General features: G+C 45.2%; 1 protein-coding gene across 2 annotated transcripts; it reads right to left on the bottom strand.

Moving 5' to 3' along the window:
• Positions 1–7,158: 7,158 nt before the first annotated feature.
• Positions 7,159–14,561, bottom strand: SETD9 (SET domain containing 9). Of its 2 annotated transcripts, none has more exons than XM_040091087.1 (6): positions 14,448–14,561; positions 13,624–13,838; positions 11,706–11,829; positions 10,658–10,773; positions 9,435–9,540; positions 7,159–7,294 (listed from the first exon to the last, which is right to left on the bottom strand). In XM_040091087.1, exons 1-6 carry the CDS (start codon positions 14,531–14,533, stop codon positions 7,207–7,209), a joined length of 735 nt encoding a protein of 244 aa, XP_039947021.1. In that variant the 5' UTR covers positions 14,534–14,561; the 3' UTR covers positions 7,159–7,206. The 2 variants fall into 2 exon arrangements, with proteins under 2 accessions (XP_039947021.1, XP_039947020.1); XM_040091086.1 differs by having other exon boundaries at positions 13,474–13,838.
• Between the last annotated feature and the right edge of the window lie 303 nt (positions 14,562–14,864).

Raw genomic sequence — 14,864 nt, forward strand, 5'->3', positions numbered from 1 at the left:
CTAAATGTTGAACAATTTGAAATGCTTTTTCCTTGATTCTTCAGTCCCTCAAGACAGCAAACATTAATCTTAGACCCTGAAAAGCTGTAAGATCTTGTGTACCAGTTCTACCAAATGCCAGATGGTGTTAGCAGAGTTTTTCCTAGAACCAACATGATTGTTTTTACAGTGGTGGGCACAGTTAATCTTCAAGTAAAGAAATTATATTTTTAATTAGATGGGAGTACAGGCTGATATAATTCTGAACAGCAGAAGCTGTAATTTGCCAAGTAATGAGCTTTGCTTCCCCTGATGGAGAGATACAAGGATGTCTTTATAATGATGGTCAGTGCAATCTACAAAACAAAATATCTATGCAAAACACTTCAGTTACAAGTTGCACCTCTTTTTTTAGTTGTTTAGCATAAGGGTCAATGCTAGAATAAATGGTAATGACTGACCCCATCTAGTTCTTGTTTTGATGCAACTAATTGTTAGCCTTGCAGTACTCAAGTCTTAGAAATGATTGTAGTTTGGTCTATGTATTTAAACAACTCTCAGTTCAGTTACTTAACTTACACTTCAGTTATATAGGAAACAGTTTCTGCCACTAAAAAGATAATTTTAAGTCCTTACAGTGCTTAGGCAACAAACAGTCAAGTCACAGAATCACAGAATAAGCTGATTTGGAAGGGACCCATCAGGATCATCAAAGTCCAGCTCTGGCCCTGCACACAGTACAGGAATCACACCCTGTGCCTGAGAGCCTTGTTTGAACACTTGCCCAACTCTGTCAGCTTGGTGCTGTGACCCCTGCCCTGGGGGGCTGTCCCAGTGCCCAGCCACCCTCTGGGTGAAGAACATTTTCCTAATACCCAGCCTAAACCTCCCCTGACAGAACTCCAGACCATTCCCTTGATTCCTGTCACTGGTCATCACAGAGCAGAGATCAGTGCCTGCCCCTCCACTTCCTACAAGGAAGTTTTAACTGCAATGAGGCCTCCCCTCTCCCAGGCTGAACAGACCAAGTGACCTCAGCTTCTCCAATTCCTTCAACATCCTCATGGCCCTCTTCTGGATGTTCTCTGGCAGTTTAATGTCTTACACTGTGGCACCCAGATCTGCCCCCAGCCCTGGAAGTGAGGCCGCCCCAGTGCAGAGCAGAGGGGACAATCCCCTCCCTTGCCCGGCTGCCCAGGCTGTCCCTGCTGCCCCCAGGACACGCTTGGCCCTCCTGGCTGCCAGGGCACCGCTGGCTCGTCTTCAACTTGCCACGGACCAGGACCCCAGGGCCCCTTCCATGGCACTGCTCTCCAGCCTCTCATTCCCCAGGCTGTCTGTACATGCAGGGCTGCCCCAGCCCAGGTGCAGAATCTGGCACCAGCCCTCGATGAACTTCACATGGTTGGTGATTGCCCATCTCTAATTTCTTAAGATCTCTCTGCCCTCAAGGGAGTCAATAGTTCCTCCAAATTTAATGTAATCAGCAAACTTACTTATTATTCTTTTTCATCCTGAGTCCAACTCATGTATGCAGGTGTCAAAGGGCTGAGGATGGAGCTCTGTGGAACCCCCCTAATGACAGGTCCCCAGTCTGATGTCACCCCATTCACTCTAACCCTTTGTGCCCAACACATGAGCCAGTCAGTTCTCACCCATCCCATAATGTGTTTGTCCAGTATTCAGCTGGACATTCTGTCCAGAAGGATACAGTGAGAGATAGCAATGAAAGCCTTACTGAAATACAAAAAATTTTGGCTTTCTTTGATCAACTCTGTGTGCTATTTTGTCATAAAAGGAAATCAGGTTCAACAAGCAGGACTTTCATTAAGCCATGCTGGCTGTGACCAGTGACTGAATTGACATCCAACTATTTTTCAATACATACCAGAATAATCTTTTCCATGATTTTACTGGGCACTGAAGTGAGACTGACAGGCCTGTGTTTTCTGGGTTCCTCTTTCTTGCCCTTCTTGAAAATCAGGAACACATGCCAGATTCCAGTCAGCTGGAATCTGGGGCCAGCTCTCCAGATTCCCAAGATTGCTCAAAAATCATTGAAAGTTGCCACATCACGTACCTCTTTTAGGATCCTCTGATGAATCCTGTCAGACCCCATAGATTTGTAGGGATCCAGTTGGAGCAGCAGGTGGGACACAAGCTCAAGGGCAGCTTGGAGCTGATTATTCTCACAGTCATGGTCCTCCAGCTCAGGGCACTGAGACTCCCTTGGTCCATGATCCTATCAGATTATTCCTTGTTACTGGAAGCATCAAGGAAATCACTACCTGTACTCCTGATCCTTCAAACTCCCAACTGTCCCAAGGACCTGAAGGCTCTTTTGATGGCCCTTAGACTTTTGGGTTTTTGGCTCTGCCAGTCTGAACAACCAATACTGTAGTAATCAAATTACTGAATTGGGGAGTTTTCCAGTAACATCCCTTATCCGAGCCCCTGGGAGCCAGCAGACCTCCCTGTGCATTGTGTCCGATTGCATACTGGGCCTTCTGCTCTCCTTAGAGGAGAGCCTCCTATTAAAACTACCCCTCTCTTAAAGGACGTGGTTGTGGTGTGGAGTACAGGTCGTGTTGTTTCACAAGGCCCCACTATTCCAGGAGAATCTTCACCCACCTCATCTGTTGTCTGGACTTGTTCCAAGGCTTCATACCTGTTGTAGCAGGTGCTAGTCCCAATTGTCTTCAGGAGGAGCAACCTTCCTCCTGGTATGTGCAGTGACCTGCTTCCAGCCTTCATCTTCAACAGACCCTTGGCTAATTACCTTGCAGGAATTTAAGTCCATTAGTTTCTTCACTACCATGGAGGTTTGAGACTCCTGAGAGTCTTGAGAGTGTAGCATCTTGAGAGTGTAACTGGTCAATCTCTTATTCACTCAAATACTACATAACTTGTTCATGTCTTCCTCTCCCCCACCTGGTGACGTATCTCTTCAACCACAGCACACCTTCTAGAAAAGAACTGTTTGTTGGCCCAGCCTGAGAGGCATCAGACACTTTGGGCAGTCTGTGACCTGGAGAGACACATCTGTCAGCAGCAGGTGTGTCTGGCTGGAGGCCTCTGCCAAGCCTGGGCCAGTGACTCCAGCAGCTGCAGGGGGATGAGCTCTGTGGTGCAGCAGCACAACTGAAGCTTATGCTAATATTAGTTTATGCTAATAAGACTGGGGCTGAAAGGATCTTTTCATGGTTCTTCGTCACCAGATACAGAGTCTGTTCTGCTTCTCTTGGCTCCCTCCAGAAGGTCAAAGGAGCTCTTCCTGGTCTTCCTGCTGTGCCATGTTCCTGTTCATTGCGCTCTGGACTGCTCAAGCTCCATAGAGCCAATTAAATCTGTCACACTGTTCCCAGAAAAGTGGCTGACTCACTGCTGCAGGATTCTGGGTCCACACAGGGCTTGGGGCTGCGGCTCAGGTGCTGCTGAGCTCGGGAATGCCATGAACAGCATGATCTAACCCTCACCCCCAAACCTACCCAAACAGTCACTGCTGCTCCTTCACCGACTGACTTGGTTTGTTGACAACTGGCAAGGCAGCAAATGCTACAAGCATAAACCCTGGCTATCAGTTTGATAAAACACTTCCTCTGCTAGTTCTTGGATTTCTCTTCCCTCTCTGCAGGGCAAAGTGATTTTAAGCTCCCCGTAGGTCTTGTTCCTCTGACAGGGAGGAGGCTGGGATGCCCCAGCAGAAATGTGCTTCTCGGCTCCCTTCACCGTTGCCAAGCCACGGGCCCACTCCTGCCCTGCAGCATGGCCCCTTATCCCACCTGCTCCTTGGCCACAGCTGGCACACACCCGCTGTGCCAACAGGCCTGACGTGCACAGTGCTCTAAGGTGGCAGAACACCGCCGCTCCCTCCCGCTGCAGCTCCTGGCACGGTTTTCTGTGTTGCCAGGTGAGCTCCAGAACCAGCATGGGGAGGAGCACACGGTGGGGAGCAGAGCAGCCTGGCAGGCAGTGAGATGTCGAGCAAGTACGGCATCACCTTCATGTGCAAAACAGTATTGTCTGAAAGTACAGCTTTGTGAGACCCAGGGAGTAAAGCAGCAACTCTGGCATCACCTGGGGGATTCCTGTGCTCTGGCTCACTCTGACCCTTCCATGAGCTGTTTTCTGTGAGCTGCTTCAGCTCACTGCGATGGAAAAGAACAATACAGCAGAGAGGCCTGGGGTGGTGGTACTGTGCTTAGCAAGTCAGACCAGCTCATGGCATGGGCTGACGAGTAGCGGCCAGGAATGAACAGGAGCTTTAAGAGCAAGAGAAATAAGCAGCAGCACAAACGCAGACACACACCTTTCCTGCTCTCCTCCTTCCAGAGTGCCGTGGGAGCTGCCTGGGGAAACACAGCCCCTACACCAGGAATACTGCAAGTGCCCTTGACATCCAACTTCCTCCTCAGATCAAGAGGTCCCAGTAGCCTCACAGAGAGCTGAGGAGAAGAGTCAGCTCAGGAGAGAAGGACCCCTCAATCAGGGAGGATGACCACCCTCTTCAGCAGGTTGGTGATCACTGCTCTGATCCCTTACCAAACAGTGAAGACACAAAGGATGTCACTAGAAGGTGCCCTCATCACCATGAGACTTGCACAACCAATGTTGAGCCACAATGCCACACTATCCTGGAGCTCTGCTGGTTAACTCCAGCTGAAATAGTCAGCCTCCTCTAGGAGTGAAGGACTTCCAAAGCAATGTGACAGGGCAAGGTTCAGACCGCCTAATGCAGACACCACAAAGCTTTGTGTTCTGAAAAGGAGATGGTGCCTCAGCAGCTAAACAGGGCACTGGCTGCCCCAACCACTAACCAGCTCATAACAGCACAGTATTTCCCAGCTCCTCCACTTTCATGAGCTTAGGCCAACCACAAACTCACCAGGAGGCTTGCTTGGACTTTTGCAGTAAATACTGGTTTCATCTTTCCGAAAGCAGTTTGCAGACAGCAGCAAAAATTAACGCGGGAATAGCAGGCCCTGTTTATACCAGCATTAACAATTAATGAAGTCTTCTTGCAGAATAAAAGCAATGAAAGTTGCCAGATGCAAAGATGAAGAAACTCTCAGTGAATCGCTGGAATCAGGACTGGATGAGGCTTGAGGCATACACATGTTTCCTCCTAAGCCGGGACAGGCACAGCTGAGGGGCCCATCAGCATGGCTCCAAAATGGGCTTCTGTCATGGGCTGGTACAGTTGGGTTTTTTTTTAATTATGCAGAAATGTAGAACATATTTTCAAGTCAGGACCTAGGAATTGCTTTAGAAAGGTCAGGGACCTATCAGAAGGTTAGTTAGACTATTAGCATCTAGTTTGACCACTAAAAATGTCAGTTGTGACTTTGGGAGGACGCACATAAAACCCCTTGATTTCCTGCAGGTCAGCCTCTTTTTTTCTTTGGCCAGAGAGAGGTAACATCGTACAGCAGCCGGGGGTCGGCCGGGCCCCGCTGCCCTGGCCAGGGCCGGGCCGGGCTGAGGCGGGCCCAGAGGAGCGGCCCTGGCCGGGCCGTGCCTCCGGGCCCAGCTGCTGCAGCACGGGGCCGGGCAGGCGCTGCCGGCCAGGCCCTGGTACCAGCTACGGGCCCGGCTGGGCCGGGGCCCGCCCCGATTTAAACTGAGGGTGGGCAAAAAAGGTATCTGTGATCCTGCCTGGTTTTTTGATTCTGGACTGCCTGGTTGCTCTGATCTCTAATGTTTCTGCATGAGTTCTTCCTCCCCTCACCAGCACAGCTTTGAAAATCTTTAACACCATGACCTGCAGGGAAAAAGACTCTGGGCAGATTTAACCCTTTCCTGGAAACATGAAGCTTCCAAAGCCTAACCCTTCCCTGAGAGAGAAAAGTAAAGACACAGAGTGAACATAGAGAGGACACAGCATGAAGCCAGTGGAGCGAGAGTGAAAAGACTATTGGAACAGAGGGTTGAGGAGTTTGTCACTCCATCCTTATTGAGCCATGGACATGATCTTTATATGTAGATTATCCCTTTAAATCATGGAAAGATAATCATTTGGGGAGATGATTGTTTAGATCTGTGTGTAGATTTGAGCAAAGGTGTTTGTGATGGACTACGTGATATTAATCCTAGAAGATGCTTGAACAGAGATAAAGACGAGAAGCCCTCTGCACCAATCAAGAAGTGAGAAGATATCTCTGTACCTTGAGATGAAGAATACTTTGCCTTTGGAGTTACTCATCTTTAAAAGGTGACACCCCAGTATGCAAAAGTCTAAGGCCCATGACCCACGAGCAGGTTTCTCCGGGTGGTTGTTTCTGTGACAGCTAAAAAACCCACAAGAGAACTGTTCTAGGTTGTCAGTGGGATCCACGACTCTAAGAGAGACTCCTCTCCTAAGAATTAATGAAAGACTTTTCAAATGGTGAAACTGACTGAAAATTACAAGTTTTGTCTCTCTATGTTGTTTTACAAGAAAGTTAACAGTTAGGGGACGGAAGAGTGTTATTAGAGTTTAATTCTGTTTAATTTTAGGATTTTCCCAACTTTCTTTTTTCATTCTTTTAGTGTACCTTAATAAAACTATTTGTTCATTTTTAAGCTTGAGCCTACTTTGCTTTTCTCCTAGTCTCCCCCACACAGAAAAAGAGTGAGCACTAAGACCACTAAACTTAGCAACCAGAATTTGGCGAACGTAAAACCACTACATCAATTGGTGTTTCTGCCCGGTTTTGAAATTAAAACCATTACAGCTTTATACAAGATTACAACAACTGCCTGCACTGCTGTGTTTTCTAAAACCAAGAACCAAAGGGGTCAGCTTCAAGAAAACCAAAAAAGACCTAGTAACTAAGTGACCTATGAGGATTAGCATTATATATTATTATACAGTTCAAGAGAAAAGTCAAGAAATTAAATGGAAAAATACTACAACAGTCCCAGATATAGACAACTGTGCAATCTGGTAGATTAGATGACATGTCCAGAACTTAGGTTTTAATTTTATGTTCTGCCCTATGGACACCTGAACACCAATATGCAGAAATATCAACAGCAGCAGAGAGCTGAAAACTTAATGATGGAAATGGTGAAATCTTCACCTGTGCATCAAATGCAGACTATTTTCAGAGAAATTCAAGCCTATAGCTTTGCTTTCTGGATAGTAAACTACAGCTCTCTCTTACACAAAAATTATGATGAAGCTTGTAGTACAGGCACCATACATATTTTATTGACACAGACTTCTTCAGTTTTGAATCTATTCATTCAACTGACAACAGTGTAGTAATTCGAAAAAAGTTCCTCTCCTTGCTTGATGTCTCTGAGAGTGACAAGGACTACACATCTCAAGTGGCTGTAAGAGAAGAAGCAAAACATGTGAAAGTGAACAGTTATATTTTCCTTTGAATTGTTTTCAATTCTTCAAGAAGCTAAACCAGCAGCATCATCCAGATAAGTTTTGAGTAATATGTGTAACGCAGGGCAGGGAACATGGAAAAACAACACTGGAATACAGACAGCAAATATAAGCAAAACCAATATAATTACCAAAAAACCCACAGCCTATTTGGGTATGCAAAAATGTTTCCACTCAATTGCTCTACAGAATCATTCAGAGATGACAAGAATTAGTCAAGACTGCAAGAGACACGCTTACTCAGACAGGAGCAGAAGCTACAGCGAGGTTCATGCAGCAGAAGCCACTCCTGTGGACACGCCTGTCCGCAGGTGCCAGCTGGCACAAGCCTCTCTCCTAAGGCCCAGCACCACCCAGGACGACAGCTCCTAACTGCACCAGAGACCTGCTGCCATCTGCAGTGATGGGCCAGTTATCACAGAATCACTGGCCTGGAAGAGGTCCTCAAGATCATCAAGTCCAACCCAGCCCTAACACCTCAACTAAATCATGGCACCGAGTGCCACATCCAGTCTTTAACTCAGCCAGGGATGGTGACTCCACCTCCCTGGACAGACCATTCCCTGTCTGGATCTATCACCCTGTCCATAAAAAACTTTTTCCTAATACCCAACCTCTATTTCCCTTGGCACAGCTTAAGGCTGTGTCCTCTTGTTCTGTCGGCTGCTGCCTGGAGAAAGAGACCAACCCCCAGGTGACTACAGCCACTTTCAGGAAGCTGTAGAGTGATAAGGTCACCTCTGAGTCTCCTTTCCTCCAGGCTCCCTCAGTCAGCTGAAATCAGGGGCTGGCAGGCAGTTTCTCAAGGAGAAATGAAACCCACCCCTCTAAACTTCCTTTTAGTAAAGGACGATGCCCTAAAGCAGAAGTACGTGTTCTAGGAAGGAGAGCACGTGCTTTGGACACTGATGAACCAGGAGTGGAAAACAGCATCAACCCAAGTCTCCGCAATTAAAAATTTCACGTGAGGCCATTTTGCAACTTGTGAAACAAGGTAAATAAGTACTAAGAACGCTTTTATACGACACAAAAAGATCTAGAAACCAGATAATCTGTGTTGTCAGCATTGTATACATCAGTATCAAAACAAGCACCTACAAGCAGATGGGATCTTCTGGATGGCTGTACACTGGGAGAAATGACAACCAGAACACTCCATTTTCTTGGACACATTCCAAGCAAGAGCAAAATTCCTCCCTCCTGAAGCAGTCCCATAGTTTGTGTGCTTTCACACTTCAAGTACAGCATCCAGGCTTCCTGAGAATTTAGTCCTACTGCTTATTTTATTAGCATTTATTTAATTATCTGCAGATTCCAAGTGCATCTTTATCCTTAAATTTAATCAGAAGAGCCATTTTTCCAATATGCATCCTAACTTTCTCCAATGAGATTTCAGAGTAATTAAATTTAACTCCAGAATTACATTAAAAGTTCAGATGTTCTACTCTAAAATTCTTATACATCCTTGAAATGAAGAGGACTATCTGAGAAGATTTCCATGTGTGCTAATTTCTGAAAAAATGTGGACTTTCAAGTCATAATCAGGATGCTGTAATTTTACTAACTGTACTGTAAGTCCATGCCTTTATATTTTACAGTATTTAATTTGTCTCAATACAATTTTAAGTTTCTTCTTGTAAAGTCACCTGCTTATTTGTCACATAATCAGAAGACATGGCAAAAAGGGAGTAATAAGCCGAAACCTGAATTATCTCAGAAGGGCTTTGGTCAAGGCTGAAACAAATTTGAGACACGTACTGAAAAGCCTCAGTAGTGTAATACAAAGTACAACTAGTGTTTTATGGGATTCAGAAGAATTGCACTATAATTGTTGCATAAGCAACAGCCGCTTGTAAAACTGTGTCTTCAGAGCTCTGCTGATTTCATTAGTGAAAATGTGGAAAAGGAATGAAGGGTCTTGTAATTAATATTGGTCTATTTAGAGAGGTAACTCTCCCACACTTTCGTGTAAGTCAGTTTCGTACAGTTTGTTATTTTCCAACCATGTCTCGTTTCTTTACACAAGCAGAACGCTTTGTATCATACAAATCTATAAGCTCTTTCATTTGCTGCCAACCTTTCTACGTCATGGCTGTAGACGATGTTTGGGAGATACTGTTTCAGTTCTACTGGAAAATGTCTTGGCACATCAAACTCTTGATAACACACGTTTGCTGCTTTTTCTAGGAACAAAACACAAACAAACACGCATGTTATTAGACAGGGCTTACAGATGTGCAAAACCATCAAAGGTACTGCTACAGAACCAGAAGTTTTGTCAAGCCTGAAAACCATTCTTCTGTTGAGGGGTACTGCACTCCTCTGAAGGCCTCTTTTGAATTACACAAGAGGTACGCAATCAGCTATAGGAGCTCTGCCCAGTTACCAACATGACTGTGAAGAGGCACAACTTGTTAAGTGCCAGGGTAGCTTACAGCACTCCTAAATGTTCCAAACACACAAGGTTTGCTTTTACAATTAAAAAAAAAAAAAAATGAAAAATATTTTTGCCTGGTGGCAAAACCTGTTAGACATACAGGCAGGGAGAAGATCACCACTTACAGAGACACAACCTGGAAGAAACAGTTTTATGGGACAGCCCTGTACCACTGTGCCAATCCTTGGTTTCCCCCTCCAGCAACCTTTCTGAATGCTACTTGAAGGCAAAGGAATCTTTAGTGTAATGCAAGCTCTGAAAGCCACTTAGCAGCTGAGTATGCTATCAATTAAACTTTCTGTACAGTACAATGTTCCCATGAATCACTTAAGATCAACACCGACACAGAGTAAGTAGTTACCTTCTTCAGATCCAACACCTGAGATTACAACAAGTTTCCTAGATTTCGTGCATAAATATAAGGAAATCTAAAAAAGATCTTACAGTTCAAAGTGAGCAGTGACAGAATCTTACTGTATGTCACTGTGTGTAGTTTTCTCATGAAGCCTCCCGGAACCACACTGGGGAACTTGATCTGCAACTCTCTACTATCTCAGTCTGGTGGTACTTTGCCAGATATCCTTTCCCACCATCTCACTTTTGGGGTGTGTGCTTTTCGTTCTACTCACCAGGGGGAAACTGGTGCGTCAGTGAGAAAAGTATATTTGAAGTGTTGCTGCATGGAAGGATTCGAACACTCAGCTGTGACAAAAAGCTTCAGAAACCTTTTACTTTCTAAGTGCTTGCTTTAAACAGTGCCCCCATCCCCCACAAGATCAATTTCCTATTCTCTGTGTGATCTTCAAAATAATTTATATCCATGAAGGCAAACTCATAGGTGGAAAATTTACCTGGCAACTTACCATGCGAGCAGTTGTTGACATACTGTCCCACTGCCAGTGGGTTTTGTGGGGTAGCTGTGAGCCAGCTCTCATCACTCATTTGAAAAGGGCCAAGCTGATCTCTTCTGCTGCAAGACCTGAAATGCCCGACAGTGTTAGCGTGGATCACGGCTTCTTCGCCTAACAGGTTATCTCACTTCCTGCAGGAATGGCCACAGTCAGGGCAGAAAGTTACAGCTGCCCAGCCCACCTGGGGTGGAGGGCATGTGCACAGACCAACACCTCCCACTACTCTGGCATCCTTCGGACTCTGGTGGAAGAACCTGCACAAAACTACCACACACTTTTCCACAAATCAACATCTAACATTACCATTACGGAACCGTCAACAGCTTTCACTCATATCTAAAACTGCAAAAATTCATTACAACATCAGCTTTAAACTCATTCCAGAAATGAGAATCTGGTATTAATATTCAAACTACATATTATTTTATATTATTCTCCTAGTTCTTTCCACATCATATTTAAACACTAATTGCAACAAATTATATTTTAAGGTAGATCAACCAGTTAGCTGTGTCAGGGTAAGTCCAGACTGGACATTATGAAAAGACTCTTCACTGAGAGGGAGGCCGGTCACAGGGCTCCTCTAGGGAGTGGTCACAGCACTAAGTCTGTCACAGTTCAAGGTGATGCTCTTAGTCATACCAGGTCAGTTTTAAGTAGCCCTGCAAGGAGCCCTGCAAGGAGTCAGATTTAATTAACTGAAGTAAGCAGGTTTGAGACTGAAGTAAGCAGCTCAGAAACATTTCAATACTTTTACACTGCATCCTGCTCTAGTAGAACTATTTTCTGTACAGGAAGGTCTCTACATCACAATGCATCTCACTGGTGCTACAGATGAAGACACTAGTACATAACGGATCACATCCAGCACCTCTCCTCTTGTGCTGCTTGCATTATGAGCAACACACAGGTGGATGGCAATCATGCACAATTCAAAGTAAGAAACAGGGAACTGAGACTAGGAATACCCCAGTGACAACCCTCTATTTCTTTTGCTTACCTGAACACTGATCTTGAGAGTCCTTTATCGTTCCCATCAATAAGGACACCATCAATGCACCTAAAAATAAAGGGATTGCCAAGGGACTGGAAAAAGATGGGCTCATGCTTTCTGTATACTGTACCTGTTGCAAGACAGATATTATTCAGAAGAAAGTAAGTTAACTGTTACAATGGGCTTTCAGTCCCCTCCACACAGAAACTCAAAGGAGAGACAGAGGAGAGGAGCCCCCTCTCACTTAGTGATACTGACATTTGTAAGCCTACAAGCTTTCAGATACAGCTTTCTGAGATGTAAAAAATCCCCTCTCAACTAATGAGCTGATATATTTCAAAGAAGCCTCAAAGGAAAACATAGAATGACTGGACCAAATATCTTTGCGAGAAGTAGATAAAGCCTCACAGCCAACTAGCGTGCTCCAGAGATGAAAATATCAGGTGATATTTTTTCAGGAAAACACAGCTTAAGATACTAACCTGTTTTGTTACTACTGTGTTAGGACTTCAAAAAACATACACAGATTCAGCAAAGAATCTGAAACACCTCCCTCCACTACCCCAGGGATTTTGTTTGGTCCAGGAGATGAAAAATGACAAACCAAGAACTAATTATTTTAGCAGACTGTTTCCCAAATCTGAGGAGAGGATTAAACCTGCCACGACTTCCAAGCACAGAAAAGCAACAGCTGACTGGCTTGCCATTTTTCATGAAATCGTTGTGCTGCACCACTCACACCCTCTACATCTTCAGCCCCTCTCTGCAGAAACCCTGCACGGCTGTCTCACAAGGAGCCAAAGGCCAGAGGCAGGCTGCGGCCCCAGTACGCAGGGTCCCCTCCCCAGCCCGGCAGGCTCCTTCATCACCCTGAGAAGGCATCTCAACAGCCCACTGTCTCGTTTTGCTGGAAGCGCTGGTACAGGAGACCCTGAACGAGCCTACACTCACACCTCGTATGTGCCTGAAATTTGAAGTGAGGGGCGAAAATGGCAAGCTGTCTCCCTGTCACTCGACAATTAGTCAGTTCACGACTAATCAGCGGCAACACCAGGCACTCCAAAAAAAAAACTGCACTCCACTGCCCAGTGAGTGCCTGGGCTGCTCCCGATCCAGCACTGCTGGCACAAGCCAGAGACCACAGGGGATGATCTTGCTGAAACAAACCCAAAGCAACCAAAGAGTTGCTAGCTTGGTCATACCAACAGAATTACAAACCCTTTTAAGAAATGTATGAAAATACAGTTCCGAGAAATGAGGAATAGAGAAGTATTGATTATTCCAAACATACTTGAAGGAATAAAGTTCTGCTAAATGAAGCTTTTATTTTCATTCCCCATTTTGTACTTCTGTACTTTGAAGAAGCTCATGCAATTGTCTACTGACCTGTGTGGAGATTCAAAACCTCATTTTTCAGATCCTGAACCAAAATGGAAACCCTAAGGAATTAAACTGTACTGTTCACCTACTTTAAATTTCTCCCATGCATTTACATTTAAAGAATCTGGAAGAAGTTTTGCAGCTGCTAGAAAATAAGGCTTTAAGAACTAAAAATTTTCATAAACAAAATCATCCTTCCCAATATTGTATTTTGTATTTCCAAAGTAACCCTAAATAATTTACAAATATTCTCATGCAGCCTAACTGGTGATTTTGCTAAAGAATGACAGAAAGAAAATCCATAAAATAAAAATCAGTGTAGATATTTGGCATTTCATGACCAGATGGTTAAAAGTCCCATTTAACCTAATCAAAAATAAGAACATTCTATTACCAGGATACATAGACACAACCGTCCCCTTCGGTACAAAGCCTTTGGTAACAAAGACTCCAGTTCCAGCAGACACCAGGGAACTCTGGTCCCTGCTAACACTGAACCCAAGTGTGTTAAACAAAACTTCCTCAGGAGTAAACACGTGCTGACCCTGATGGTTACAGGAATTTACTTTTGACCGCTTCTGCTCCACAGTAAGTAATTCCAGATATTGACACTTGACTTCTGGAAGTAAGGCCAGAATATCTGCTTGTCTGCTGAAGTCATTTATGAACAGAGCTTTAAATGTTTTCAGTAGAGTTTCAAAGACGTCTTCATCAGCAATAATTTTGTCTTGAGAGCTTTCAGGAACATATCGAAGGGTCCTGTAAAGAAAATAAAATATTTTAAAATTTGAAACATGTATTAGTCATTTTTCTAAATAGAGAAGGGCCATTTTGCAGCACCAGTAACTTCGATACACTGTTGTTTTTGCAAATCCCAAGCTTTTTTCATGCTTGTTTGAACTGAAGCCACTGTTCTTAACACTAAAAAGGACTGCTTAGTTAAAACCAGTACCTGTTCTACTATAAATCATCACCTCTCAGCATTCACCACAAGTAGGTTAAGCCCTACTGAGCTCTCAGTGAAAAAGGCATGGAATATAAAACATGTTTATTTTAAAAAATACAAATAGTTCATTACACTTTAAATGAGGCGAGACAAACATTACACAGGCAAGGAAGGTTTTAATTTAGTTAGTTATTTTGTTACTTATAATCATGTCCTAATAATTTAAACTCAAACACTATCTTTACAATTAAAATAGGGCATACACATTTTACCAACAAGAAATTATCTATGTTCAACGTTAAACACTATTTTAAGGTATCTAAGATTTCATGCCAGCCAAGGGGCGACCAGCGCTGAAGCACTTCTGAGCGACAAACCCGAGTGAGCTCCTGCGGCGCCCCAGCCCTTTCCCCGCGCCTCACCTGCGCTGGCGGCGGAGGTTGAGGGCGAGCCAGGGCACGAAGCGGTACTTATAGGAGCCCCAGCGCCGCCGCAGCTCCCGCAGCATGGCGGCCCGTCCCTCACGGCGCCGGCCCCGCCCCCCGCCCCGCCGCGCCCGCGCCGGCCGGGACCACCAATCCGCGCTCCGGACACACGCCGGCGCGTTTGTATCCTGAGCTACCATTGGCTGCGAGCGGCAGCCGGGCCGTGACGGGGGAGCCCCTCAGGGCCGAGGATGCGGGCTCGGGGTGCGCCCGCCGAACGGGGAGAGGTGCGGGCGCGGGGAAGGAAAACGCATAGCTCCTGGGTGCACACGTACAGACGTAAATGCACACACTTCTCTGGGAAAAATCTTATCTTTCACCTTCTGTGTTGTACTGACCGACCGAAAAGACAAG

This window comes from Hirundo rustica, chromosome Z (genome assembly GCF_015227805.2).
Source record: "Hirundo rustica isolate bHirRus1 chromosome Z, bHirRus1.pri.v3, whole genome shotgun sequence".
NCBI lineage: Eukaryota > Metazoa > Chordata > Aves > Passeriformes > Hirundinidae > Hirundo > Hirundo rustica.